Below are 26,728 nucleotides of genomic sequence, written 5' to 3'. Positions count from 1 at the left end.
GGCTCTGCTCCCAGATGCTGGGCAACTCCTAGGCAGGACTATAGGTATGGAGACCCTCAATACTTACTTGATAGTCCGGTGCTGTTGATGTTTTGGTATTCCGAATAAAAAACTGCTTTTTCAAGCATTCCTAGGAAAATTACAGCTGCAATCCAGAACTGAATTCTTAATATATCTTTCCAGTAACAGGCAGACCACGTCAGCCAGAGTATACCATATAATATATAAACAATACACATCACCATGTAAAACTGTAGAAAGAAAAGCAATTTTAGTCAGTTATAGCTTCTAACCACTTGGAAGTTGACGTTTCTACATTTGAATATTCAATCCTTTACTTTCCAGTCACTTTGGAACCAGAAATACAGGATATGTCAAAGCATTAGCTACCATGGCTTGGGATAGAGCTCAGTGGTAGAGTGCTTGCCTCACATGCACAAGGTCCTGGGTTCAATCCCCAGCACCAAAAACAAAAACAAAAACAAAACAAAACAAAAGCATTAGCTACCAATGATAGTACCCTTACACTCTTAAAATTTTTACTTCCCAATTAGGACACAAAATTCATTTTTCAAAAGGAAAAAACAAAGAGAGAAATACTTACAATCATCAGAGGCCAATCTGATGCAGAGATATATCCATGAGGCCCCATCATTGAAAGAGAAACTGGTAACATTAGGATCAGAGAAGAAGAAATTTAAAAATTAGTTAACAATCTTAAGTCTTAAAATACAATCATGCACCAATTATAATAAATAAATAAATAAATAAAAATAGCTGGGTGAAGCTGCGTACCCCTGTAATCCCAGTGTCTGGAGAGGCTGAGGCAGGAGGATTGTGAGTTCAAAGCTAGCCTCAGCAAAAGTGAAGCACTTAGCAACTCAGTGAGACCCTGTCTCTAAGTAAAATACAAAATAGGGCTGGGGATGTGGCTCAGTCGTCGAGTTCCCCTGAGTTCAATCTCCAGTGCCAAAAACAAACAAAACAAACAAAGATCACTTCCAAAAAGGCTTCAAAAACACAAACCATGCCAACAAATGCTCAGTTTTTACCTTCTCATACGTTGGATGTATGGATGATTAGTAACTATTTGATTATGTAATCTTATCAAGCAAAATACCTTTAACTTGAACTAAAACTGATCCTATACAGAAAGCAAAGTAGTACTAGTTACAAACCAGACCCGCAACTGGCCCCGTCGTGATGGCTGAACTCACTGAGGACCCCTCCCTTCATGCAATGTGGCATAAGCTGCTGAGCTCAAGCACCTGGGCTGGGTTCTGCCTGAGGAGATGAGCAGCATGCCGTGTACAGTGCAGGACCCAGGGCCAGGCAGGGTTCCAGCTCCTAGCCTTCAGGGACTCGATGCTGCCCATGGTGTCAGGGAAAAGGGACAACACCTGGGAAAGGGGCGAAGGGCTGGTGTGTTAATGCCCCCCAAAATCCATGTGCTGAAACCTACTCCCCCCTGTTGGGACACTAAGAAGCAAGATGGTGAGCTGAGGTGCAGTTCAGCCGCAAGGCCCTGGAATCCATCTCCAGCGCCAAAAAAGAAGAGGGCGGGCATCACTCAATGGATTGATACCTTGGAAAAGGGTTGGAGGGAACAGGTGAGGCTCCTCTAGCTGTTCTGCCCCCTCCAGGAGAGGAGGAGGCATTCGCTCCCTCCTGCCAGATGAGGACAGAGCAAGATGCCACCCTACATGCAGATGTAGACCCTCACCAGGCACCAAACCTACTACGGCCTTGATCTGAGACTTCCCAGCCTCCGAGACTATGAGGAAAGGAACCACTATTACTTTTTGTGAATCATCCAATGTTGGGTATTCTATTGTAGCTGGGGGGCAGGGCAGGGTCAAGGTCCCTGCTCCTTCTGTCTGGACTATCTGCCCAGGATGCGGTCCCCATCAGGAAGCCACTGCTCCAGCCTCTGGGTGAGTGCCTCCTCAGTGCTGGTGGACACTTTGCTTCACTGACTTCACCTGCTCCTCTCTCCCCACTGGAATAAGCCCTTCCAGGTCCCCAGTGGCAGAATCAGAATAATGTGCCCAGGGCTGCCACAGGCTATTAGCTACCATTGTGATCCAGCAGTCACCCACTCTGGAGAACATTAGCCAAGGTCATTCTAGCCAGTGTCCACTCCCTAGAAAACAGTTTATTGTGAGCCTGCTCTCATGGGGCACCAGGGAACTAGAGCTTTAAGAGGCACTCAGGGTCGGGGCAAAGGCGGGTGTCACAGATTGTAGAAGCCACAGCTGTCAGGCTACTTCCACTCTTAGGCTGCAGAGAGAGCCTCTCTAGAGATACATTTATTTTTGGGCAGTCCTGGGGATCAAACCCAGGGCCTCATGCACTCTAGGGAAGTGCTCCACCACTGAGCTATATCCCCAGCCCTTGTTATTTTTTGACCCAGGTCTCACTAAGTTACCCAGGCTGTGTTTGAACCCACAATCCTCCTGCCTTGGCCTCTCACGTTAGTGGGATTAGAGTGTGTGCCACCACCCCCAGAAAACGGATCCTTTAAAATACATTTTTCAAATAACAATCATTTAAAACCCCTGATGACAACTGTTAAAAGTTGCATACCCATTTCCATATGTTAAGATTTTTTTGATCTGACAGGATGGAAAAATTTATATTGCTCTTTGAAGTTTGAAATTTCTTAAGTTTATCTGAAATAGCTGGACGTAGTGGTGCATGCCTGTAATTCCAGTGGCTTGGGAGGGATCCCAGGGGATCGTGAGTTCAAAGCCAGCCTCAGCAACCTAACAAGGTCCTAAGCAACTCAGCAAGACCCTGTCTCTAAATAAAACATAAAAAAAGGATATGGGGATGTGGCTCAGTGGTGGAGCATACCTGAGTTCAACCCCTAGCACCAAAAAACAAACAAAAAAAACCCTGAAATATATACAATTATTTGTCAATTAAAGAAAAATTCATTTTATAAAAAGTTATTTCCTGGGCTGGGGTTATGGCTGAATTGTACGGTGCTCGCCTCACATGTGTGGAGCACTGGGTTGAATCCTAAGCACCACATAAATAAATAAAACAAAGGTATTATGTCCATCTACAACTAAATGTTTTTTAAAAAAGTATCTTTGGTTAACAATAAAATTTTCAATCCATTAAAAAAAGTTACATTAGGTACGAAATTTTAAATCCTCAAAATGCATGCCTAACAGATCCAATTCTGAAAGAGATTTTTAACGGAGAATGTAGATTCAGATCAGTGATGATGAAGAATACAGAAAACGCAGACAGTAAAGAAACGTGTATGCAGTGTAATTTACCATTCAAATTCCAGCTGGCGTCTGTTTTTTCCGTTTTAATAGAAACAATAAAGATGTGAAATCCATCTCTCTGTGTTCTGGCTACAATATCCTGAAATGGGGGAAAAAATCCTTGAGGTTACTCTTAACAAGCTACTGTGTAAGACAGAGTTGAACAGTTGTTCACCATACGTTAAAACAGTTCCTGGTAACTAAGTTGGTTCACTTTTTAAAAACACAAACAGATAAAACAGCAAAAAGGAGGGGTAGGCAGCAAAGGACAAATATTGCTCCCTTTTTTTTTTTTTAACCACGATCTTCCCAGACTCAAAAGGGGCAGAGGAAAAAAAAAAAAAAGGCTTTTCTCACTCTTCAACCTACTCTACCTCTTATTTCTATAGGCTCCCCTTAAATTATGATCTGTTGCCAGGTGTGGTGGTGCACGCCTGTCATCCCGGCTGTTTGGGAGGCTGAGACAGGATTCAAAGCCAGCCTCAGCAGAAGTGAGGCACTAAGCAACTCAGTGAGACCCTGTCTCTAAATAAAATAGGGCTGGGGATGTGGCTCAGCAGTGGAGGGCCCCCGAGTTCACTTCCCAGTACCAAAAAAATAAAATAAAATAAAAAAATTTGATCTGTTTATTTAATATTACATGAATATTTTTTCTTAATATAACTTCTCATATTTTACTCTAATATCATCAAGCATTGTTTGAATTAAATGTGTTCTTTAAACACTGAATTGAGGAAGAAAGGAAGTCAGATAACATTGTCTGAAAGGAGTCAGACTGAGTATTGTGGCCCCTTACAGGGGACCTCACAACCAAGGGACACAAAAATCCATGAGTCCATATAGCCCTTATATAAAATGGCATGGTGTTTGCATATAACCTACACACATCTTCCTGCATGCTTAAAAATCATCTCTATATGATTTATAATGCCTAATGAAATGTAAACACTATGCAAATAGTTGTTCTAATGTATTGTTTAGGGGAAAATGACAAAAAAAAAGCTCTGTATATATTCAGTACAAAATTCATTTTTACAAATATTTTTGATCTGCAGTTGATGTGAGGACCAACCACATGTAGACTAAAGGATTCCGAGGTCAGCAGCCTGCTAAGGAACAACACTGCCCACTGTACTCACTAGGAACCTCCCTATGGCTGCACACAATCCCACACATGCCACTCCTGAGCAGATCCTATTCCTTTTCTTCTCTGCGGAAGGCGGTTTGTGTAGTATCCTGGCCACCCCAAAATACCCACACTGCCTGACTCCCCCCACAGTCTCTCCTCCTCTCCCTCCCTCCTGGGATCAACAGGTGAGCTCTCCACCACTGAGCCACGCGCCCAGCCCTCACGTCCATCAGTGGTTCCTGTCTGCATGTCCTTAATGAGGACGGCAGTCCCCTGCTATGCTCTCTTACACATTGAGAAGGGGGATTCCACTCTTCAAGAAAAGAAAGGCTGCAGAGAAGTTAATCTTAAATCACAACTGTAAAGAGATCTTTAAACAAAGACAGAAACAGCATATGCCAATTTATATAGATGCTTTTCTTTCTGATTTTCATAACACTGATCTCTAACTACCTGTTTACTGTCTTTTTTTTCTCAATCTTACTATAAGTTTTGCACATTTGATTTAAAGACAAATAAAATGGTTTACCATCGATCCTTCCTGATTTGAAGCATTTCTGATACCTGTTAGTTCTTTATTCTGGAAAAAGGGGAAAAAAGTAAAATAACCCCATTATATATTGTTGCACGTCAATGGGTAAAAGTAATTTTAGGAAGTAAGAAAAATATGTTAGAATAAAGATTTAAAAACCAAACACTGGAGAACATCCTCTGAAAATAAGTAACAAAATTCTGCTTTTTACAAACACTTTCTTCACAGTGTGGTTACTGCTGGATAGTGGTTATTGTTGGGGGTACTGGTTCAGGACTTCACTACCCACCCAGTGGATACCAAATCCACATATCTGTATATCCCTCATATAAAATAGCATGGTGTTTACATATAACCTACACAAAATAAAAGCAGGTTCTGGGTACTAAAATAGTCTGTTCTTGATCTGGGAGTATAAAGGTGTATTCAGTTTTGAAAATTCATCCACATGTCCTTATGTGAACTTTTCTCTGTTTATACTCTTGCACACATTTTAAAAAGAACTCTTCTTCAAAGATTTACTAAAGACACATCTTCATTTTAGGATTTTCAGAACAAAATTACCCCATAACCTCCCGATCCACGAAGACTACTTAACATTTGCCCTCTAATGCCCCACAGGAGAGGGGATGTGAAGAGGAGGGTGCCTGTGTGTGAAGTGCTGCTGACAGGCCATGATGGATCACTGATTTAACAGCACAGAGGTCACTGGTGACCTTGATGAGGGCTCATCCCATGGAAGGACAGGGGCAAAGGACTGATGACAGTGAGAAGAACAAATGGGAGGTAAATTGAATCCAGCGGATCATAAAAGGCTCTGCAAGGCTGTTGCTACAAAGGGCTACAGAGAAAGGAACAGGATCTTTACACGTAACACTACTACACACAGAACGTCTAAAACTAGAATCAAGTTCCTCCATCAAGATACTGACAGAACTTTACTACTGACAAAACTGTTTACTACAAATAAAACAGACTCAGCTTTAACACAGCTGATATTCAAGTTCAATGAGGGAAACACCTGTAAATCATTGTTGCAATCTAAGTCTGTTTAACACAGCTGTTACTCACGTTCAATGAGGGAAACACCTGTAAATCACTGTTGCAATCTAAGTTTTCATTTTTTGTTGTCCAGCAGTTGATGTTCTTCAAATAAGCACAAAAGTCTTCTTCAAGTTCGTGTTTTTGGGACATCTCCTACCCAAGGTAAAATTCTATGTTATAATTTATTTCAATGCTTCTTTTCCTAGAAGATAATTAACACTTAATATATAAATAATACCAAGAGTTTATTCAGTTTGGAAGACTTGGAAATATGCAGGGAAAAAAAAGCAAAAGAGATAAAGTTTTGAACATAATTCTAAGTACAACTGAGGTTACACACAGCATTTTAGCCATCCCAATGTATTCAGATACAATAATATGTAACCTATTTATGTAGGTATGTGATGGGTATCCCATCACATACCTACATAAATAGGTTACATATAGCCTTGAAAATGAGTGCTCTACTATTGAGCTCCAGACTTTTTATTTTCAGATAGAGTCTTGCAATATTGTCCAAGCTGATCTTGAACTTTTAATCCCCCTGTGTTCACCTCCTAAATAGCTGGGATTGCAGGTGCATGCCACTGCACAGAACTAGAATCAATTTTTTCCCATTTTTATTGGCACACTGTAGTTGGACATACTGATGGAATTCATTGCATAACCATAATCTTGCTGTATGAAAATGACTGATTAGGATGCCACCACAAAGAAATCGTTCATAGGAAACTAGAGCATAATTTGTCCTTGGCCAACTTCTACCTTATCCTATGTATAAGAGATTTTACAAAGAAAATAGCACTAAATTACAAAGAAAGGTAAAACAAACAGCCACCAAAAGCAAAGGTATAACCCAACTGAACACAGAGGAGGTGCTTACAAGCCTGAGGTTCCTGCATCCTGAACAAAGGCATAAGCCAAGCTCCTGATGGCAGCGCTCAGCCACTGAGAATGCTGGTTCTCATCTGGCACATGGTGCACGCCTAAAATAACAGAGCTTGAGGCAGATGCATCCAGAGTTTGAGGCCAGTCTCACCAGTTCAGTGAGCCCCTTAGCAACTTATCAAGAACCTGTCTCAAACTGAAAAAAATACAAAAGGGCTGGGGATATAGCTCAGTGGTAAAGTGCTCCAGGGTTCAAACACCAGTACAAAAAAAAGGTTCTCACAGACCAAATATAGGCCAATTTGAGAAAATAAATTTTTAAAAAGTAGTAATAGATTATAACCTATATAACAAAACAAAATTATTATGTACATTCTGATGACTGGGTTATTGACAGGCAAGTAAAACGGAAAATCATTATGTACATTCTGATGACTGGGTTATTGACAGGCAAGTAAAAAGAATGCTAAAGTAAATGACGAATGTTTGATGAAAAGATAGGGTATTTACAGTGTCAAAATCACTTTCCCAATCAGGCATACTGGTATACGCCTGTAATTCCAGCAACTCATGAGGCTAAGACCAGAGGACTGCAAAGTTTGAAGACAGCCTGAGCAACTTGGAGAGACCCTGTGTTAAAATCAAATTTAAAGAGTGCTGGGAATGTAGCTCAGTGGTAAAGCACCCCAATACCAAAGGAAAAAAGTGTCCCTACAAATTATTGCTAATAACAAAGAGAAAAGTAGTAACTTTATACTGAAGAAGGCTGGCAGATGCCTCCTTAACTGACCAAATAACATCACCAAAAATGGACAAAGCAGGATTCTGTGGCATTCTGGCCAAAAGTAAATAATCTGAATCTGATAAGGTAGTATCAGAAATACACAAACTAAGGGGTATTTTGTAAAAATAAATGTGTTCACACGCTTCAAAAATAAAATGTCATTCTAGATTATCAGCAATGAAAAACAAAAACAAGGAAGGATGATGCGCTGTGATGCTGGACATGGCCCTTTCCCGCTTCTCCCCAAACCACAAAGACACGACTGGGACACAGGGGAAGTGCAACAAGGTCTAATAACACATCAGGTGGCACCACATCCATGTTAAATTTCCCTAATTAAATAATTATACTGTGTAATCTACGTGAATACCTGTTCCTAAGAAATATATTGAAGAGCTTAGTGTGAAGGGATAAAAAACTGGGAGATAAAGTAAAAAAGGCAGTATTCAAGGAAAGGGACATTTATTCTGAATGAAAAGAGAATACAAATAAAATATGGGAACACAAGCATTGTTCATGATACAAGCCAAACAGATATTGGAGAAGGTGAAAATGAAAATGAAGCTAAAATGAAATGATGCCAGGTGACCATCCAGAGAGCCACCTAGGACCCATCCGTCAGGGAGACACCAGAGTCCTGGGCCCTCAGGCGGGAAGAACCAGGCGAGGAGGCCTTCCTGAGTGTGGCCTCTTCCTCCCTCTCCCTCACTCCCTCCCATCTTCCCATGTTTCCTTCTCCTCCTCACCCTTCTCTGAGATAGACTTGAACTCACTGAACCTACTTGTTCTCACAAAGTTCTAGGTTCCCTAAAGCTAGTATTTTAAAAGAAGTAAAACTTAAAATGTCTTTCTCAAGTGTCAGTTGATTTTCACTTGTGTGTAACCCACAGTCCCTCTATCCATGGCCCCTACAAGCCTACCTTCAACATTTACTGACATTTTTGATAAGAGACAAGGCAACCATAAGGCATATAGTCCTCTCAGAATGCATACACTTCTGACTTGTTGCTTAAGTCCCAACATTAACCTGGGGCACTTCTAAAATTACAATCTCCTTTTCTAGCCTCCTCCTGATAAGCTAATAAATTTTTATACTTAAAATTTTTCTTTTGTAGCTTTTTTTCAGAGATGCAAGGCTTACTTAGGAAAGTAGAGACACATTCCAGGGAGTACATGGGCCACCTGCAGAGGAAGAGGCGGCCCCTCACAGCTTTGCTCACACCGAGACTGCACTTTACTTACTTCCAGCTCAGGGTACTCGTTGTGACAGGTATGATACTTCAAGGTCCACTCTATGGTAAACTTCACAGGCCTCAGACAACTGAATGACTTAACTGTTTAGAAAAAGAAAGTTTCATATTATATTAATAATGTATAGTCTAGCATAAACTTAAGGCTTTGAGAATGCGATTTTAAATAGGAGACTTTAATGTAACAATGAGTAAAACATTAACTTCCCCAGAAAGTCATTGTGAAATCACAGATACATTCATTGAATTATTACAGCTAACCAAAAGTTACTATACCACTGTCACTGTAACTCCAATGTCAGAATCAACCCACTAGCCTGCTATGTGAAGGCAGAACCTACATCAGTCTAAAATGTTATTACTCAATCATTCAAAATATACTTAAGTGCCTTGTTGTACAGGGCACTTGTACATTACGGTGGTAATGGTAAAAAAGAATAATTCCTATCCATGACCTAGGAGGTGCTGGGGAGGGAAGGATCAACAAGCAGGTACTTGGGACAGCCTCAGAGGCTGACAAAGGGGTGTGGAGGAGCACTGGGCAGGGCACCTGATGCCATTCAACAAAGCTTGAAGTATAGTTATGTGGAGGTGAGCTGGAGGGGGAGGAGAACTGGAGCAGACCCAGAGAGGAGGGGAGGCGATACATGCAAATGCCCAGGGTGAGCGTGAGCATGACCTGACCACCTCAAGAAGGGTTGCTAGGATCAGAACACAGATGGAGAAAGGGAAGAGTAGAGGGCGGGGGAAGCTCAGGAGAGCTCTTACACCCTGCCACAACCTCATGCAGCACTCCAAGTGTACAATTCACAACACCCATCATCGAAACAAAGACTCTAGACACACAATACAGGAAGAGCTGTCCTGTAGCCTTCATGGATAAATCAGTCCAAATGACAAAGATGAGGGACAAGCAAACAAGCATGTGACAGAGTGTTTCACTAGCTCGAAGATGTCAAGGAAAAGCTTGGACTGCTGAGAAGGAACAGGATGCAGAAAGGAACCCAGGAGGAAAGCAGAAGAATATTCAAAATGAAGCACTGAATGAAGAGTGATCTAGTGTGCGATGGAAGCTCTGGAGAGAGATGGGCGCCATGTCTGAAGAGTGGAGAGGCCTTTTCCCATGTGGATGTCCACTCGTTGCTCCCTTCTCCTAGGAACAACCCTGCACCTTAGAAGAAAATCAAACCCTTGTGCTCAGGTTTGTCTCTTGAGCTCTCTGGTCTGTTTCACGGTCTACACATCCATTCCTACTCCAGAACTACACCATGAATCTACAGTTTTGAAATCAGACAACAAAAGCCCTTCAACCTGGTTCATTTTCAAAACTGTATTGGCCATTCCAGGTCTTCTGTATTTTAATATAAATTTTAGAAACAGGTAGTTAATTCTGTAAAAGAGCCTTCTTAACTTTGATTGGGATTAAATTGACTTGATTGATCAATCTGGAGAGAACTGACAGTGCCTTGTTAGCCTATCAGGTTGAAGAAGTTTCCTTCTATCTCTAGTTTTCTGAGTTTTTATCATGAACGGGTGTTGAATTTTTTCAAATGCTTTTTCTAGATATAATGAGGTCAACAGCTGGTGAACTGCACTGAGATATTTTCAACACATGCTCCACATGACTGCATCCTGAACTGGGTAGCAGAAGAGGAGTCACCTAACAGAAAGCCAGACGTCTGATGTCCCATAACAGCAAGGACACATCTAAGAGCTGAGACCACACTTAACTCTGCAGGCACTAAAACTTGTTCTGTGAGAACACCAACACTGGATCCTATCCTGTTAACGGATAAACTAGACTGCCAGTTTACTCACTCTCAACAACGAGGAGCTGCAGAGTGGACATGCATTGATGGCCAATTCTTCCCTGGAAGCGCCCTGGTGACAGGAAGGCTGCCTGGTGAGCGCAGCAGCAGGACAAAGGTTCAGGTGGGTGCTTCCCCCACAGGGGCCAGCCACATTATAGCTCTAGCTGTGGTCCAGCACTCTCTCTCCCTACAGCGCTGCTGGACAAAGTCACTCAAAGTCTGACTAAATCCCAGCCGGGTTACACTCTGCTCTTGCATCCTCTGTCCTGCCCCATTCCTTCTTCAGATATGCTAAAATCACTTTTTGACTACAGTCTATTCTTAAACTGTCTTAGGCATTATGCAGAGAAGTTTTAAGACACCTGCAGTGGACCACATTATTTCCTCCCCCATATAGTCTCTGTCAGCCCCAGTCAGAGGTTGAAAGCCTGTTTGCCTAGTTGGAGACATAAATTCACTGAAGCAAACAGAGGGCAGAACTTTTTCTCACCCACCCAAGACTTCAACTTCCTCCTCACATGCTGGTCACCTGGATGACTATGAAACCAGAACTTCTCTAAACCACCTCTGCTCCCTGTCTGCTGGCTGGCCTAGCTTCCGGGGGAGAGACCTACGAGTTGCAGACTCACCCCTAACACATGATCGAGGAAAGGGGCCTAATTTTGGATCTTGGGGAAGCCAGTTTGCTTTACCCTAAGAATATGCTTTATCCCGACTCTTTAATTCTGGTAACGAACTTTCCTAGAATTCGACCACAGTAAATAGGATCCATTAAAAGTACACAAAAAATGTGGGTACAACAGTAATTACACAGAGAAGACAGCACTTAACAAATATTTTCATTTTCATAAGTCCTAGAACTCATAGTGAAAATGGTAGTATCCAGCTATTTTTTTTGTACTGAACCATGCATACTTAGAAAATTTCAGGAATATTAAGGGCTTATCACAATCACATTTCACGTATTCAAAGGATTTTTACCTTTTTTTGTGTGTGTGATGGTGCTGGAACCCAGGGCCTTGTGTATGCAAGGCAAACACTCTACCAACTGAGCAAAACCCTAGCCTGGATTTTTATCTTTTGAAATCTGGGACTCAGTCAAATATCACATAAAACAAATATTTTTTTGCTGAAGGCTACGTTATTAGACCTTAATTATAATTTTTAAAGAATGATTCATATTCCATTTTCTGAAGGATGAGAAAAAAACCATTCAGTAATAACCAAAGTCTGACTGAAACCAAACTCTAAAATGTCAGGATCACTTAAAAACAAAATATTTGCTTAGCTTTCTAAATATGCTGTTACATTAGTTTACATTAAATTAATGGATTAACTTATAATATAGATGTTTATATTAGTATATTATTTAGTTATGCTTACCAGAAAACCTGATCTCAGTAGAGTTAAACATAGTTTTCCTAAATATCAAGGGTCCTGATTTCTAAAATGAAAAACAAACATAAAAAGATCTGGTTAAATTTTTTTCTCTACTGTTTGAATAGTTTTACCCTACAAAATAGAGATCTCTGATCCTTGAACTCCTTTGTCTAACCAGAGAGAATCTTTTAAAATTTAAGTCTGATCACATCACTCACTTGCTTAAAGTCCTGTCTAGCAAGCCTATTCTGCACTTGCCCTCAGTGAGAATCAGAAGTGCCCCAGCTGGGGTGGGGGCAGAGCTGGGGCACTGTGCAATCAGTACGACTGGGATGTGACATGCAGGGTCTATGCAACTGCATGCTGCTGGCTTGGTTTCAAAGTGAAAGTTGCTGATGGGCCTTTGTTTTAATCATGTATTTATATGCGGTACTGAGAATTGAACCCAGTACCTCACATATTCGAGGCAAGCACTCTATCACTGAGCCACAACCCCAGCCTGCATCAAAGTGAATGTACTTTTGATAAACTATCTCCTTCCCAAACTGTTATGGCTTCCTGTTGTAATTTCAACATACTTAAACTCGAGGCTCCTATCCCGGGCATGCTGCCACAGACATAATCATCCACTCATGAATCAATTGTCCCTAATATTGCATGAGCTTCTTAAGAAATGGGGCAGTGTGTAAAATTCATCTTTGTAACAACAATGACAGGTCTAGTGCAAGGCACACTGGCTGTTTGATAAACTTAATCAAAAGAACATTTCTTGATGGATTTGCAGTACAAATCAAAGAAAGCCCCACTCCTTTTTCCTTTTCTGAGGGGAGAATTTTGACCACCTAAAATGGGGAAAAAAAATCAGCCCACTTTTTGCAAAGATGGCCCTATGGACCCACCACTACTTGCCAGTTACATAAGAATAATGTTAGCCTAATTGAATTATGTGGCATCCAAGAAACAAAACTTCTCTTCATGGATCAAAGTCACTCTTCCCCTGTGGCCTTTGGATTGTCACCATCCAACACACAGGCAAATAGCTTTGGAGATATGCTCAAGTAGATTAACAGTGTGCACAGTAAATTTGCTTCAGTTTACGATGACTTTCTTAATTGCTTCCACTATAGGAACAGCAGGAAACCATAAGTGTGGTCTACTAAATTTTGTTTCTTACTGTCCAGAGAAATTTAAAAAAGCAGATACATACAGGTGCACAACACAGAGCACAAACTTAGAAAAACCCTGGAAGAAATAGTTACATTGGGTCTGAAAAAAAAACAGAAAAATGCCCACATTTGTTCCTCTGTGTAGCTTTTGTTCATGGCGGGGGTGGGGGGCGGTTTGAGGAAATTAAAATGTAAATTTCATCTTTAGTTGGACATCATTTCGATGCGTGTGGAAAATACTCATCACAAACAGAGCTGGATGAGTCATCTGATCTCAGAAAAGGAAATAATGCTTCTTCCCGACTTTCTGTCTCTCTTTTGCAAGATTTTCCATAATTCTACCCCTGCTTTCCTCCCACAGCATCTCCCCTAACCACAGGACGCCAGTTCTGCAACAGGGACGTGTCCACCCACCCATTCCTGCAGCCGGCCCCTCCAAGGCTCCAGAACCACGGCCCCGCCCCGCGCCACAAGGTCCCGGAACTGACCCGACCGCCAGGGAAAGGCCAGGGAGGAGGGGTGACCTGCGCGACCCCTCTCTGATCTGAGAAGGAAAGGCGGAGGCCAGCGCGCTCTGCTCAGTCTGAACAGCAGGCCGCAGACGCTGCGCCCGCCCGGCGGGTCGGTGGCCCAGGTGCGCGGGGTCGCCGAGACTCGGGCTCCGGTTCGAGTAACCAGGACGTGACCCCAAGCCTGGGGGCGCTGGGTAGGGACAACCGCCCGGCAGGACCAGCCTGCTCTTCCTGGGCGCGGGTCGGGCGCCCCTGGCCGCCGCTGCCGCGGACAGAGGCCCCGGGCGCCTGGGGCCCGGCGGGGCCAGGGGAGCAGCCCCGGCCAGTGGCCAGCGCGCCCCGCGAGGCCCGGGACCCTGACGAGGCCCCCACCGCCCACTTACGTCGTCGACCGCCTGGGTCCAGAGCCCGAGCTCCGGGACGGCGCGCACGGCCGCCGGGGCGCAGCACAGCAGGCAGAGGGCGGCGCGCAGCAGCGGGGCCGCGGCGAGCGGGCGGCGGGCGGCCATCTTGGCGCGGGGGCGCACCTGGCGCCCCGGACGCCCGCCACGCCCCGCGCCGGCACCTGCCGCAGCTCCGCCCCAGGCGGGCGGGCCCGCGGCGGGCAAGCGGGGCTCAGGCCGGGACGTGGGGAGGCGCGGCGCGAGCCCGGGACCGGGGCCAGGGCCGGGCCAGCTCGAGGAACCCGGCAGCTAGGACGAGGGGGAAGGCGGGCTCAGGCCGGCCCGAGCGGACGGGGCGGGGCGACAGGAGCGCAGGGGCGGGCCGCGCCGTGGGGGCGGGGCGCCGGAATGGGGCGGGGACCTGCGTGCTGGCGGGGCGGGGCGGGGGCGTGGATTGAGGTGTGGGCGGGTAAGGTCGTGGGGGCAAGGCCGGGAGGTGGAGCCCGCCAAAGATCCCACGCTCCTGTCCTGTCAAGGAGAGCTGTGGATGGAGTGTGGGTTCAAGTTCTGCTCCAGGTGTCTCAGTCTCTTGCATCCTATTCCCCTGCCCCTGCTCCAAGTCTCTCAGCTCTAGGCAAGCAAACCCTTTTGGAAATTTATGTAGAAGAACCAGCAAATTGCTTTGAGGCCGGGGCCAGTTGAACACAAGCCATTGTGTTGTGAGCATTGATGTGGATAGCACAGTATATAATTTTTCAGAAAAAATGCACGGCAGGGCTCAGATCTGCCTTATTGTGCACCTTGCCTGGGATTTCTACTGTGAAAACCGAATTCTTGGCTTGGTGTCAATGAGAACTAGCTCATACATTATCAGATGTAAGTAACATCCAGTAGGATGACAGAATCCTGGTCTACCAATTGTCATTTACATAAAGTAGGGTTTGTTTATTGTCAAGAAGCACTGACTGCCTTACTAGTCACCCAAATCACTCTCAGTAATGATAAGACTCAGAGTCATTTTCAGTAATTACCTGCCGCATCCTGGAGATTGCCTGTGCACATGTGCCCTTCCAGAAAGCAATGCAATCAATTCTAAGTTAGCAGGGGAAACTGAGTCACGGGATCACATGGGAACATCCGCTGAGGAGGTAAGTCGAATAAGAGAAGACAAGATAACATTTAAGTTAAGGCTGCAGCAAGAGTTAAGTGTGGGAATAGTTCAGGATTAGTTAACTGGGAGCCTTTGGTAGGTTTGATGTGTTACACTGAAGAGAGAAGGTCTGTATCAAGGGCGGGAGGAATGGAAAGACCTTTCAGGAGGCTGAAGTTGGTGTGAGATGGGAGGGGCAAGACTGGGCATCTTTAACAGTACCAGTACCATAGCATACAGGGACCCCTGCACAAAGTCACAAAGATGGAGCTTTAGTCTAAGAATATTGGGAAGGCAATGATGATTTTTGAACAAAAGGAATGAGATGACCAGAAAAATCATTTTGGTTGTCATATGAAACCCGTGCTAAGATGGGCAATGGGATGGCTGGGTAAGAATATTCCAGTAATTTAAGGATGAAATCCTTTGCTTGCAGCAACATGGATGGAACTGGTGGATATTAAGGAAAATAAATCTGGCATAGAAAGATCAATATCTTGTCACTCATATATGGAAGCTAAAAAAGTTGATCTCATAAAAATAGAATAATAGTGGTTACCAGAGGCTGGGAAGCATGGGGAAGAGGGGGCAGAAAGGGAGATTGGATAATGGGATATGAAAAACTAGAAGAGAAGAATTTAAAGGTTCCCAACACAAAGAACTGAAAATATTTACCAAGGTGGAAATGCTCATTATTAGACTGGTTTGACTAACGCACATTATATACATGTGTGAAATTGTCACACAGACTGTGTAGTGTTTAATCTACCTGAATTCTCCCTTAAACCTCCACCAGGATAGTGCAACCAAAAACCCATAGACAGTATGTTCCTCACAGTCAGGAAAACATATACCACGAAATCTCAAATCTAAGTGGGTGCTATCAGCATTTAGAAAGGAAGAATCAGGGGAAACAAATAATCAGATGGACCTGAACACAGAAGAATCCCGCCTACCAGCCCGTATTCTGGAAATCCAAAAAACAGCAGCCTGAGCCTGGAGAGGGAAGTCAGCAGGACCCAGGGAGGGAGGGCAGAGGGGCATAAGAAAAGGGCCAATTGTCCTGGGCCTTGGAAATTCTTCACCTGACAAGTGAAGCTTCCATCTAAAGCAAAGTCCAGCAGCCAGAGAGTTCACCAGAAGAGGAATTAAAGTTCAGCAGGACAGGGCCAACAGAAGAGAAGGCAAAGGAGCACACCCAGCAAGTACAGGAGCTGAGGGGGGCCAACAGACCTGAGCAGAGCCCAGAGACCTGAGCAGACTCAAAGCTGTTAAAGCACAGCAGGGTGAGGCTAGGGTGTGTTCAGCTCAGCCGTTCATCCAAGTTCAGTAAAACTAGCTTCACATGAGATAAGAAATAGTAAAGATATTTAAAATTACTATAAAAAAGAGAATATGGGCTGGGCTCAGTGATAGCACACTTGCCCAGCATGTGTGAGTCACTTGTTCGATTCTCAGCAATACATATACATAAATTAAAAAAAAAAGAAAGGTCTAGGAACAACTAAAAAAATATATTTTTTCTTATGCCTTTATTTTATTTATTTTTATGTGGTGCTGAGGATCAAACTCAGGACCTCACACGTGCTAGACGAGAGCGCTCTACCACCAAGCCACTACCCCAGCCCCCCCAAACAATATTTTTTTAAAAAGAGAATATGGAACAGAACACATTCCTTCAAAAAAAATGAAAGCATGTCTAAAAACCATGTCTAAAAACCACCAAAGAACTGAAAGAAAAGGCATTGAGAGAAATTAAGAACATGATAGGGGTCGTGAATAAGCAACAAAAATTAAGAGTTGAAAACTCAGGGAGAAACGTGATAGAATTCATCAATGCTATATATCTGATTTTTTTTTTCCGGTTTGCTTTAGTATATTGAACATCTTTCTAAAATAAACTATGAGAAAGCCATTCTAATTCAATGGAAGAGATGCTGAAGGATTCAAGATTAACATCCATTATCAGCAACGTAAAATGGAGAGAAAGATCCGTGAATTGTGCTCGTAGAATTCTGCCGCCATGGGAGACGGAAGGGTCAAGCCGAAAGCCATCAATGGGAAAGATGAAGAAAGATGGGCTCTCAGAGCAGGGGTTTCTGGCTAGAAGCTGTTCTTTGCTCACTGTGTCAATTTTTTCTCCCAGCCTCCTCAGGCTGATTCTCTAGGCTAAGATGGGGTAGATGGTGTTTGCTGTAGTAGAGAAAGAAAGTGGTGGGCTGAACCCAGGGGTAGTGCTGAAAAGCTTCCCGAGTCACACTTGGCTCAGGCTTCTCCAGGGAAGATGGACAGAGGGAAAGGAGGTGCTGGCACCAAGCGAGTAGTGCTGAAAAGCTTCCCGAGTCACACTTGGCTCAGGCTTCTCCAGGGAAGATGGACAGAGGGAAAGGAGGTGCTGGCACCAAGCGAGGGCTCGGTGCAGGGCTCTGGAAAGTTCAGAGGAGCTGGAGGCCCAGGTGGCAGGCAGGACACGCCTGGATAGCAAAGAGAGAGTCTGCAATGCCCATACAAGGGACAGCAGTCCAAACCCTATCATGCATAAGCAGATGGAGTCTGACAAAGACTTGCCCTAACCTGTCTCTCATGTGGGACTGACCTAGCCCTATTAAGCCCTTGGTGGGCAGCCTGAGAGAGCGGGGGTCAGGGTAGCCCAGTGTTGGACAGGACACCATGGGACACAGACCCCATGTGGTTTCTGGCTCATCTCCATCTCTCAAAGCATTTGGACGTGCACACAGCTGGAGGCGGTCTCCCTGGCGGAGAACTTTGGAAAGCTCCCTCTAGTGAGACTGGGCAGGGGTGGCAGGGTGGGGGTGGGGACGGCCTTGAGAAAGCGGCTGAGGAATGGAGGGATCCGGATTTCCAGAGATTTCAGAGATGGTCTGATAGGAACCGTGAATCAGTGCTCCGACTTGGGGCTAATTTGCCGAATGAGGTAGTTCCATCCTGACCTCTCTGGGCAGGGTTGGTCAGGGAAGACAGAAGACAGGCCTTCCCAAGACCCACAGGGATGAAAAGTGGCCAAGAAAAGCCAGATTTGGGCTCCCAGAATGCAATGAGAAAAATAGAGAGAGAGCCGTAAAGGATTCTAGGTGCAGGCTGAGCTGACGGCGCCTTCTATCCATGATTCTGATCCTGACATTGGCTTGGAGGCAGAGACAGCCCTTCCCTGTTCTTCCAAAGCCCCCGAGATAAAGGGACCAGCTGGAGGATGGGCTTTGGGGCTTTCAAGGACACAAGTGTGTGACGGCCACCCCTATGGAACTCAGCAGGGACCACAAAGTTCCAGCCTCAGTTTTTCTCAGAGCAACAAGCACGACATGGGGTTTGGGGGGGGCTTCAGTCTTGGAGACAAGGGCAGGTTGCAGGTCTGTCTTCTTGGCCTGGGAATATTTGGGATTCCCCAACTGAGCCATCCAGATCACCCTTCTGGAATTGCCAGCTCTCTCCTCTCTCCTCAGTGGACAGGAGAGTGGGTGGGAGGGCAGCTTTACCCAGCGGGAGCCACCACCCCCTCTCCATGGGACCCCCCAGCCCCTCTCCTGGACAGGACCCCCGGGGCCGCACAGGCGTGTCTAGATCTCCATGTCCACAGGGCGAATGTTGCCCGTTTTGTGCTCTCTGACCCACAGCTCTCTGTCTTTGGCCGGGTCCACTTTTCGAAGCAGTTGGTCCACAGGCTCGACTGTGCTTTGGTTGAACATATCTGTCTCATGCCGCAGCTGTGTGTACTGACACAGATGTTGCCGGATCATCTCCACCCTCTCCACCTCCAGCCGTTCCAGCTCCAAAGTGGTGGTCACCATCTCTTCAAACCACTTGGACTGGGCCTGGTTGTAGAGGTCCACACAGCGCATGAGGTCATCACCAGCCTGTGTGGACTTTCTCCGTGCCTTCTTGATGTCCTCCTCTGTCTTGTTGCTCAGCTTAATCTCCAGCTGCTGGGTCTTCATCTCCAGGTCTCTCTGCCGCTCTGTGAGGGCTTTCCGGGCCTTCTCCACCAACGCGCAGCGGCTGGCAAGCTGCTTGCGGAGGTCAGCGATATGGTGGTCACACTTTTTCATGTCTTTCTTGAAGTTCTCACGAAAGTTCGTTAGGGGCTTCTCTACCTCACTGAGGAGCTTGGCGGAGAACTTGAGATGAACCTCTGATTCATCTGCCAGACTCTTCTTCACCTGGGCCCAGGCTTCTCCCAAGGAACCTTCCTCCTGTGCAGCCAAGGAGTTCTGAGAGAGCTTAGCCAAGTTCTTTGCGTATTCTTCTTCAATCTTTATCCTCTCTCGGAGGAATTCAGACGTTTCTTTCTGCATTTGTTTGCCTTTCAGTTGCTTTTGGAGCAGCAGTTCGAACCCAGCCACCGTGCCATTGCCTTGGGGATCCTTCTTATCAGCCCCGAAGTAGTCACAGTAGCTCCACTCGGTTGGCTTTAGCAGTTGCTGTTCAGGCATGGTGTCTGGGTGAGGGAATGTCACACAGTTTATCATCTTCTCTGTGGGTCAACTTTATTTTCAAGATTCTATATTTTGTCTTCATTGCCTGAGGTTCCATCTTCCAAATGGTCTTGTCTGTGGGTGATACTTTCCATTGAACTTTTAAGTTGGTTTAGTGATTCCTTCACTTCAAGGATTTCTTCTTTATTTCTTTTCAGGACCTCTAATATATCTTTACAGAAGTGATCTTTCATCTCCTGAAGCGAATCTGTTATTTTACTGCTTAACTCCTGTGCCTGCTCTCTTATATCATTCTTTAAGTCGTAGAACAGTTTTACTAAATACATCCTGAACTCCTTCTCTGACATTTCTTGGATGGATTCTCTTCTGGGAGCAGCTTGGTTTGTTTGGAGCACTTTATTCTCTTGTTTTTTCATTTTGTTTGTGTGTCTTCCCATCTAGCCATGTGGATCTGAGGCAGGATAATTTCTACTCTGTCGATTTGAAGTGTCCCTGAAGGTTTCCAGAAACTCGCCTAGCATCCAGGCTCCGGTTTCTGCAGTCTCTGCCATACCGCAAGACCCAGAAGGCTCACCGACCTAGGACGATGGATGAACTCTATATATTTGATTTTTATCTTTACCTTTCGCCTTAATTTGAATTCAGGAGAAATTTTGAAGGATTATTATATGAAGCACCATTTCCAAATACTTCATTTAACTTTTTTCCTCTAAATCAATAATTTCTGATTTTAGTTTGGGCTTAAGACATATATGTATAAAACCAGAGACTGTATTTCTGACATTTCCTCCTCACACGCAGCTTGCAATGACATGTATAAATATTTTCCTATTGTGTCAAATTTTTATTTATGATATCCTCACATAGAACAACCATCAAAATTCAAGAGCACTGAAATTGTCTCTAGAACAGTGACCAATTCTCACCAGGAGGTGGCACTAAGAGATTGATGTGATTTTGTATAAAGTTGTAGCTTTCCCCCTTTAAATCTGGTTATCAACTACTAACTTCAATTAGTGTTGCTATATGTATCTTTCATTTATTTATTTATTTAAAAAATTAATAAATTATATTTCTCAAGTACTTTTTAAGTTCAAAACAAAATTCAGGGCAATGTACAGAGTTCTTATATCCTCCTTGTCCCCTGCCCACCTCCTTTGTCCACTATCAATATCCCACACTACAGTGAATACGTCCACTTTAAACCATTAAAACATTATTTGAGCTAGTCGCAGTAGAACACGCCTGTAATCTCAGCAGCTTGGAAGGCTGAGGCAGGAGGATCGTGAGTTCGAAGCCAGCCTCAGCAACTCAGCGAGGCCCTAAGCAGCTAGCTCAGTGAGACCCTGTCTGTAAATAAAAAAATAAAAATGGCTGTGAATGTGGTTCAGTGGTTAAGTTCAATCCCCGGTACCAGAAATAAATACATAAATTAAGTAATTTACTTGGAAAACCTTTTGCACCTTACCTGGTGCTAGGGATTGCATGATTGTATAAACTGCTGGTAATAGAATTGGCAGGGATTTTACCTCTTTAGAGCTATATCTTTGTCATTTAGATTTGTGTCTATTCCATAACTTAATTTCTGAGGAAGATTAGAACTAACATCACTCATTAAACAAATGAAGCAGCATTTGGTATGTGCTACGTCCAAAGCGCAGCCTCGGTAACAGGATCCGTTGAACAGTTCTGCAATGACTGTGGCAGAGGGACACACAGGAAAGAGTTCATGGCACAAGGTAGAAAGAGTGAAGTGACCCAGTGTGGATATGAGGAATGTTCTAGAAACAATTTGGTTGTTTTTCTGAATCCTTCTTTTTTATCAATGTCCTTCATCAGAAGCAGCCCCTGAAATAAGGATTCTAGTGGAAGTAGTTTATTTGGGTAGACAGCTATCCATGAGAGAGGGGAGAATTCTTCTTGAGTCCTATGAGTGCCCTGGCTTACTAGATTTAGAGAATTTTCAGCATCAAGAAGAAGAATCCAGAGCCTTGAAGATTCTGAGAAGACAGAGCTGAGAGTTGGGTGTGAGGGAGTGAGAGATGAGCCATGGGGAGGAGCGTGCCTGCAGGAAGAGGTCCTGAGATCTGCAGAAGGCCCCCGTTTCCAGCTATTGCATGTGAAGAAGCTGCAGTCATTCCTGTCCCTCAGTACTCATGAGGATTGGTTCCAGGCCTCATTGGAGACCAAATCCCTGCATGTCCCAAGGCCTTGGATAAGCTGGCCTGCTGTTGGCAAATATGACACACATCCTCCTGTATGCTTTTAAGTCTCCAGAGGTGCATGCTAGGTAAATATTTGCTGTACTGCATTTTTAGGGGCTAATGACAATAAAAATATTCTGTACCTGTTCAGTATAGATGCATTTTTTTCTCTGTTTTTCATCTGTGGTTGGTTGAATTCACAGACAGCCAAATATACACAAGACTGGGGAAAAAGTCAAGAAAAAGAACAAGAAGAAATATGCCACCAAGGGCTGAGGAAAGTGCCTATTCTCACCAGCTAGCCTAGAAAACTTCCTGATTCTCAGGGCTTGGCTGGGATACGCAAAAGGTCTTGGCATCAACAGTGGGAAATAATTGGTTTTGGTATAAGTTGGGCTTGAGTTTCTAACTAACAAATCTTTAAAGGAAAATCCAAAAGAAACAGTTTCCAAGTAACTACATCCTGGAACAAAGCTCATGGGTATCATAGGGATGCAAAAATTGGTTATGCCCAACAAGGTAAAATCATGATGTCTAACATACAATAAAAGATTATGAGGTACACAGTGAATGATACTATTATGGGACACCCAGAGAAGAAAAATCAATCAATTGAAACTGACCACAAGTGACACGTGTTAGAATGAACTGAAAAGGGCATTGAAAGCTATCGTAACTGTTTTCCATAAATTCAAAAGGTAAGCAGAGACATGGGAAATAGAAAAAAAAGTGAAATCCAATTTTCTAAAGATGAAAAGGCAATGAGGAGATAAACAAGGAATGGGGTGAATGGTAGGTTGGCTATGGCCGAAGAAATCATCAGTGAACTTGAAGACAGAGTAGAACCAAAGCTGGACATGGAACTTCACACCAGTGACTCGGAAGGATGAGGCAGGAGGATTGTAAATTCCAGGCCTGTCTCAGCAGCCTAGAGAGGACTTGTCTCAAAATAAAAAAATGAAAAGGACTAAGGCTATAGCTTAGTGGTAAAGTGCCTCTGGGCTCAACCCAAGGACCAAAAAAAAAAAAAAAAGGTGGGGATGTGGGGGAGAAGGAGGAGGAGAAACTAACCAACATTTTGGAGGAAAAAAAAATTTTTTTAAATGAATACACTATTGTGAAGTATTCAGGTAGTCTAAAACATGTTTAGTTGATTAGTTGATCCACAAAAGAGTGGAGGGATAGAAAAAAAAACCTGAATAATAGTTGAAATGTTCCCAGACTTATTGAAAGTATAAAAACAGAGATCCAAGATCAGCTGAAGCCAAAGTAAGCAAAAATAAAACAACAGAAAGGTATATCTTAAGCACATTGCATAAATTAGCAAAAAGAATTTTTTAGCAATCAGAGGGGGGAAAAGGTGTTAAGTACAAAGAAAATAAAAAGCCATAAGAATGACATCAATTTCCTCTCTGAAATAATGTAAAGGAGAAGACTGTGGCTGGCGGGAGGGGGCGGGTGGCTTTAAAGCACTGACAAGCGCGTCTTTCAGCCTCCAATTCCATACCCAGCAGAACTAGCATTCAAAGCAGAGCCATGATGTCAGCAGTCTTGCTCCCCCCCACCGCCACCCCCCCCACCGCCACCCCCCCCACCGCCACCCCCACCCCCCCACCGCCACCCCCCCACCCCAGAATACTGAATACACAAGCAGGACTGTCTGAGACAGGTACTCCAGAAAGTGTCAAAAATTCACAGAAACCAAGAAAATGCTCAGCCAGGGAAAATATATCCTCAGTGTGATTGTGGCTCTGAAATGATGTTCAGGCATGACACAGCCTCTGTCCGGGGGCAGCCGCAGTCTTGTCTTTCAATGGCAGAAGCTGGGTGCTCTGTTCCTTCCCACAGACCAGCAGGTGTGCACCGGACCTTAGTTGTGCGTGTGGGTTATAGTTTGGCTGGAGTGACTGAGGGACTCATATAGGTGCTTTTCTCTGTTTTTTTTTTTTTTTTTCTAACCCAGAACTCAGGCAAAAAACTGCAAGGTGACTGCAGATCCACACACCTGGGACTGAGCACACTGACACTGTCTAAGCCCTGGGTGAGAAGGACCTGGTTCTTTGGGAAATAGGACTCCCAGAAGCAGCAGCGTAGGAGGAACTTGGAAAGCCATGCACATGCGCAGGGAAAATGCGCTCTTAGTAAAGACTGCTCCTTAGGCTTCAGTCTGCTCCTGGGCTCAGAGAGTGGCCCAGCATCAAACCCCCGCCAAGACTCGGGGAGGCTGTTGGGTTTTGGTTTTGCATTTTTAACTTTTCTTCTTTCCTTGTTTATTCTCAGTTTTGTTTGTTTGCTTCCTCTCCTGGCATCCAAGGAAATCACTGTCAAACAAACGTCTACTTTTGTGAGAGTTTTGTCAGGAATGTTTGATTTTTCCCATTTTTTTCTGGATCTACTGAGATAATCTTAAGTTTTCCCTTTGTGCTATTAGTACGTTGTAATTAAACCATTTCTATAACAGATGAAGATATAATTCAGATACCATAAAACTCATCCTTTTTTATGTGGTAAAATACACCCAATATAAAATCTACCATTTTGGCCAGTTTTAAGGGCACTGTTGTGTGGCATTAAGTATATTCACACGGTGTGACAACTGTCACCACTTTTCTCTCCAGGACTTGTTCATCTTTCCCGATTGAAACTTGGCACCCACTAAACACTAGTTCCGCATTTCCCCTACCCCCGGTCCCTGGCAACCACCATTCTTTTTTTTTTTTTTTTTAGTTGTAGTTGGACCCAAGACCCTGAGGCTTGAACCCAGGGCCTCACACATGCTAGGCGAGTACTGCTGAGCCCCAGCCCCAGCCCCCTGGCAAACACTGTTCTGCTCTCTGTCTATGAATCTGATCACTCTAGGGACCTCAAATAAGTGGAACCCTATGGTATTAGTCCTGTGACTGGCTTTTGGCCTTTAGCATGATGTCTTGGAGGCTCATCCATGTTGTAGCATGTGTCAGAATTTCCTTCCTTTTTAAGGTTGAATAATATTTCAGTGTATGTGTCTATATCACAGTTTCTGTTGTTTTTTAAATTCTTTTTAAAAAATATTTATTTATTTATTTTAGTTTTTGGCAGACACAACATCTTTGTTTGTATGTGGTGCTGAGGATCGAACCCGGGCCGCACGCATGCCAGGTGAGCGCGCTACCGCTTGAGCCACATCTCCATTGCGTTTTTTAAATTCAAACAAATGATAACTTCTTTCTACCTTTCAGCTATTATGAATAGTGCTGCTAGGAACATATGTGTACAAGTTTCTGTTTTGGGCACAGTTTTGATTCTTTTGGCCACACATATAGAAGACAAATATAGAAGTAGAATTGCCAAGTCCTTTGGTAGCTTGGTTTAACTTTTTGAGAAACTGCCAAACCTTTTTTTTTTTTTTTTAATATTTATTTTTTAGTTTTCGGCAGACACAACATCTTTGTTTGTATGTGGTGCTGAGGATCGAAGCCAGGCCGCACGCATGCCAGGCGAGCGCGCTACCGCTTGAGTCACATCCCCAGCCCCACTGCCAAACCTTTTTACAAACCTGCAGGGTTTTACAGTCCCATCAGCAATCCCATTAGCTATAGCTGCCATCACAAAATATTTTCGACTGGTGGTTTAAATCACAGAATTTTGTTTTCTCACAGTTCTGAGAGTTGGAAGTCCCGGATCAGGGTGCCAGCAAGGTTGGTGTCTGGTGAGGGATCTGCACTTGGGTGGCAGACAGCCACTTTCTCACCATGTGCTCACATGACTGCTCTATGCACTCGAGGAGGAGAGCAAAGGTGAGCTGTCTGGTGTGTCCTCTTACAAAGACACTAATCAGATTAGAGCCCCAGTCTATGACCTCATTACCCTTACTTACTTCCTGGAAGGGCCCCTTCCAGTAAATACAACTGGGAGACAGGGCTTCAACATATGACCTTGGGAAGACACACTCAGTTCATAATGCCAGTGCACAGAGGTTTCAATTTCCCCATATTCTGGCCAGCACTTCTTTTGCCTGACTTTTAGATCACATCACTTCTGCTGGGTGTTCCGTTTGGTTTTGATTGGTAGTTCATTGTGATTTTGACTCGAATTTCCCCAATGACTAACGCTATGAGCATTTTTCATTTGCTTATTGGACACTTGTATACCCTCCTAGGAGAAATGTATAGTCAAGTCATTTGCTCAGTTTTAGGTTGGGTCATGACGCCAGGAATTATGGCACATGTCTGTAACCCCAGCAACTTGGGAGGCTGAGGCAGGAGGAGTACGACTTTGAGGTCAGCCTGAGCAACTTAGCAAGACCGTGCCCCAAAATTAAAAAATAAAAAGAGTTGGGTGGGCTGGGGATGTGGCTGAAGTGGTAGCGTGCTCGCCTGGCATGCATGAGGCACTGGGTTCGATTCTCAGCACCACATAAAAACAGAATAAAGATATTGTGTCCACCTAAAGCTAAAAAATAAATATTAAAAAAAGGGTTGGGGATGTAGCTCAGTAGTAAAGCACCACTGGGTTCAATCCTCAGTACAAAAAAAAAATATATTGTTTGTCCTTTTATTAAATTGTAGGAGTTCTTTATATGTTCAGGCAACCCCTCCTACCCCCCACCAACTGACAATCTCTTTTGATTTGAATGAAATGATTAAGCTTTTCACATTTAGTGGATAAACAAGAAACTTAGTGAATATGAAGCTAATTTGTAAACTTTCTAACCTTGGAAAATATTCTTCAATTCCACAAACAGATTAGGCAAAATCTGGAATTGTCACTGTCTCAAAATGTTT

General features: G+C 44.0%; 1 protein-coding gene and 1 pseudogene across 1 annotated transcript in view; both read right to left on the bottom strand.

Annotated features, from left to right (window-relative positions):
- Nucleotides 1-14,286, bottom strand: part of LOC113175727 (transmembrane protein 87B) — a 52,961-nt gene extending 38,675 nt beyond the window's left edge. The window contains exons 1-8 of the mRNA XM_077792062.1: nucleotides 14,161-14,286; nucleotides 12,103-12,163; nucleotides 8,901-8,992; nucleotides 6,014-6,139; nucleotides 4,940-4,990; nucleotides 3,291-3,381; nucleotides 605-666; nucleotides 68-251 (exon numbers count right to left, since the gene is read on the bottom strand). Coding sequence (XP_077648188.1) covers nucleotides 68-251; nucleotides 605-666; nucleotides 3,291-3,381; nucleotides 4,940-4,990; nucleotides 6,014-6,139; nucleotides 8,901-8,992; nucleotides 12,103-12,163; nucleotides 14,161-14,286 — 793 coding nt within the window. The remainder of the gene's footprint in view (nucleotides 1-67; nucleotides 252-604; nucleotides 667-3,290; nucleotides 3,382-4,939; nucleotides 4,991-6,013; nucleotides 6,140-8,900; nucleotides 8,993-12,102; nucleotides 12,164-14,160) is intronic.
- A 4,599-nt stretch (nucleotides 14,287-18,885) lies between these two features.
- On the bottom strand, nucleotides 18,886-19,794 carry LOC113175728 (growth arrest-specific protein 7 pseudogene; annotated as a pseudogene).
- Between the last annotated feature and the right edge of the window lie 6,934 nt (nucleotides 19,795-26,728).

The sequence above is a fragment of the Urocitellus parryii genome, chromosome 12, assembly GCF_045843805.1.
Source record: "Urocitellus parryii isolate mUroPar1 chromosome 12, mUroPar1.hap1, whole genome shotgun sequence".
NCBI classification, from domain to species: domain Eukaryota; kingdom Metazoa; phylum Chordata; class Mammalia; order Rodentia; family Sciuridae; genus Urocitellus; species Urocitellus parryii.
The sequence above is the reverse complement of the archived record's forward strand: the minus strand, read 5'-3'. Positions and strand labels throughout refer to the sequence as shown.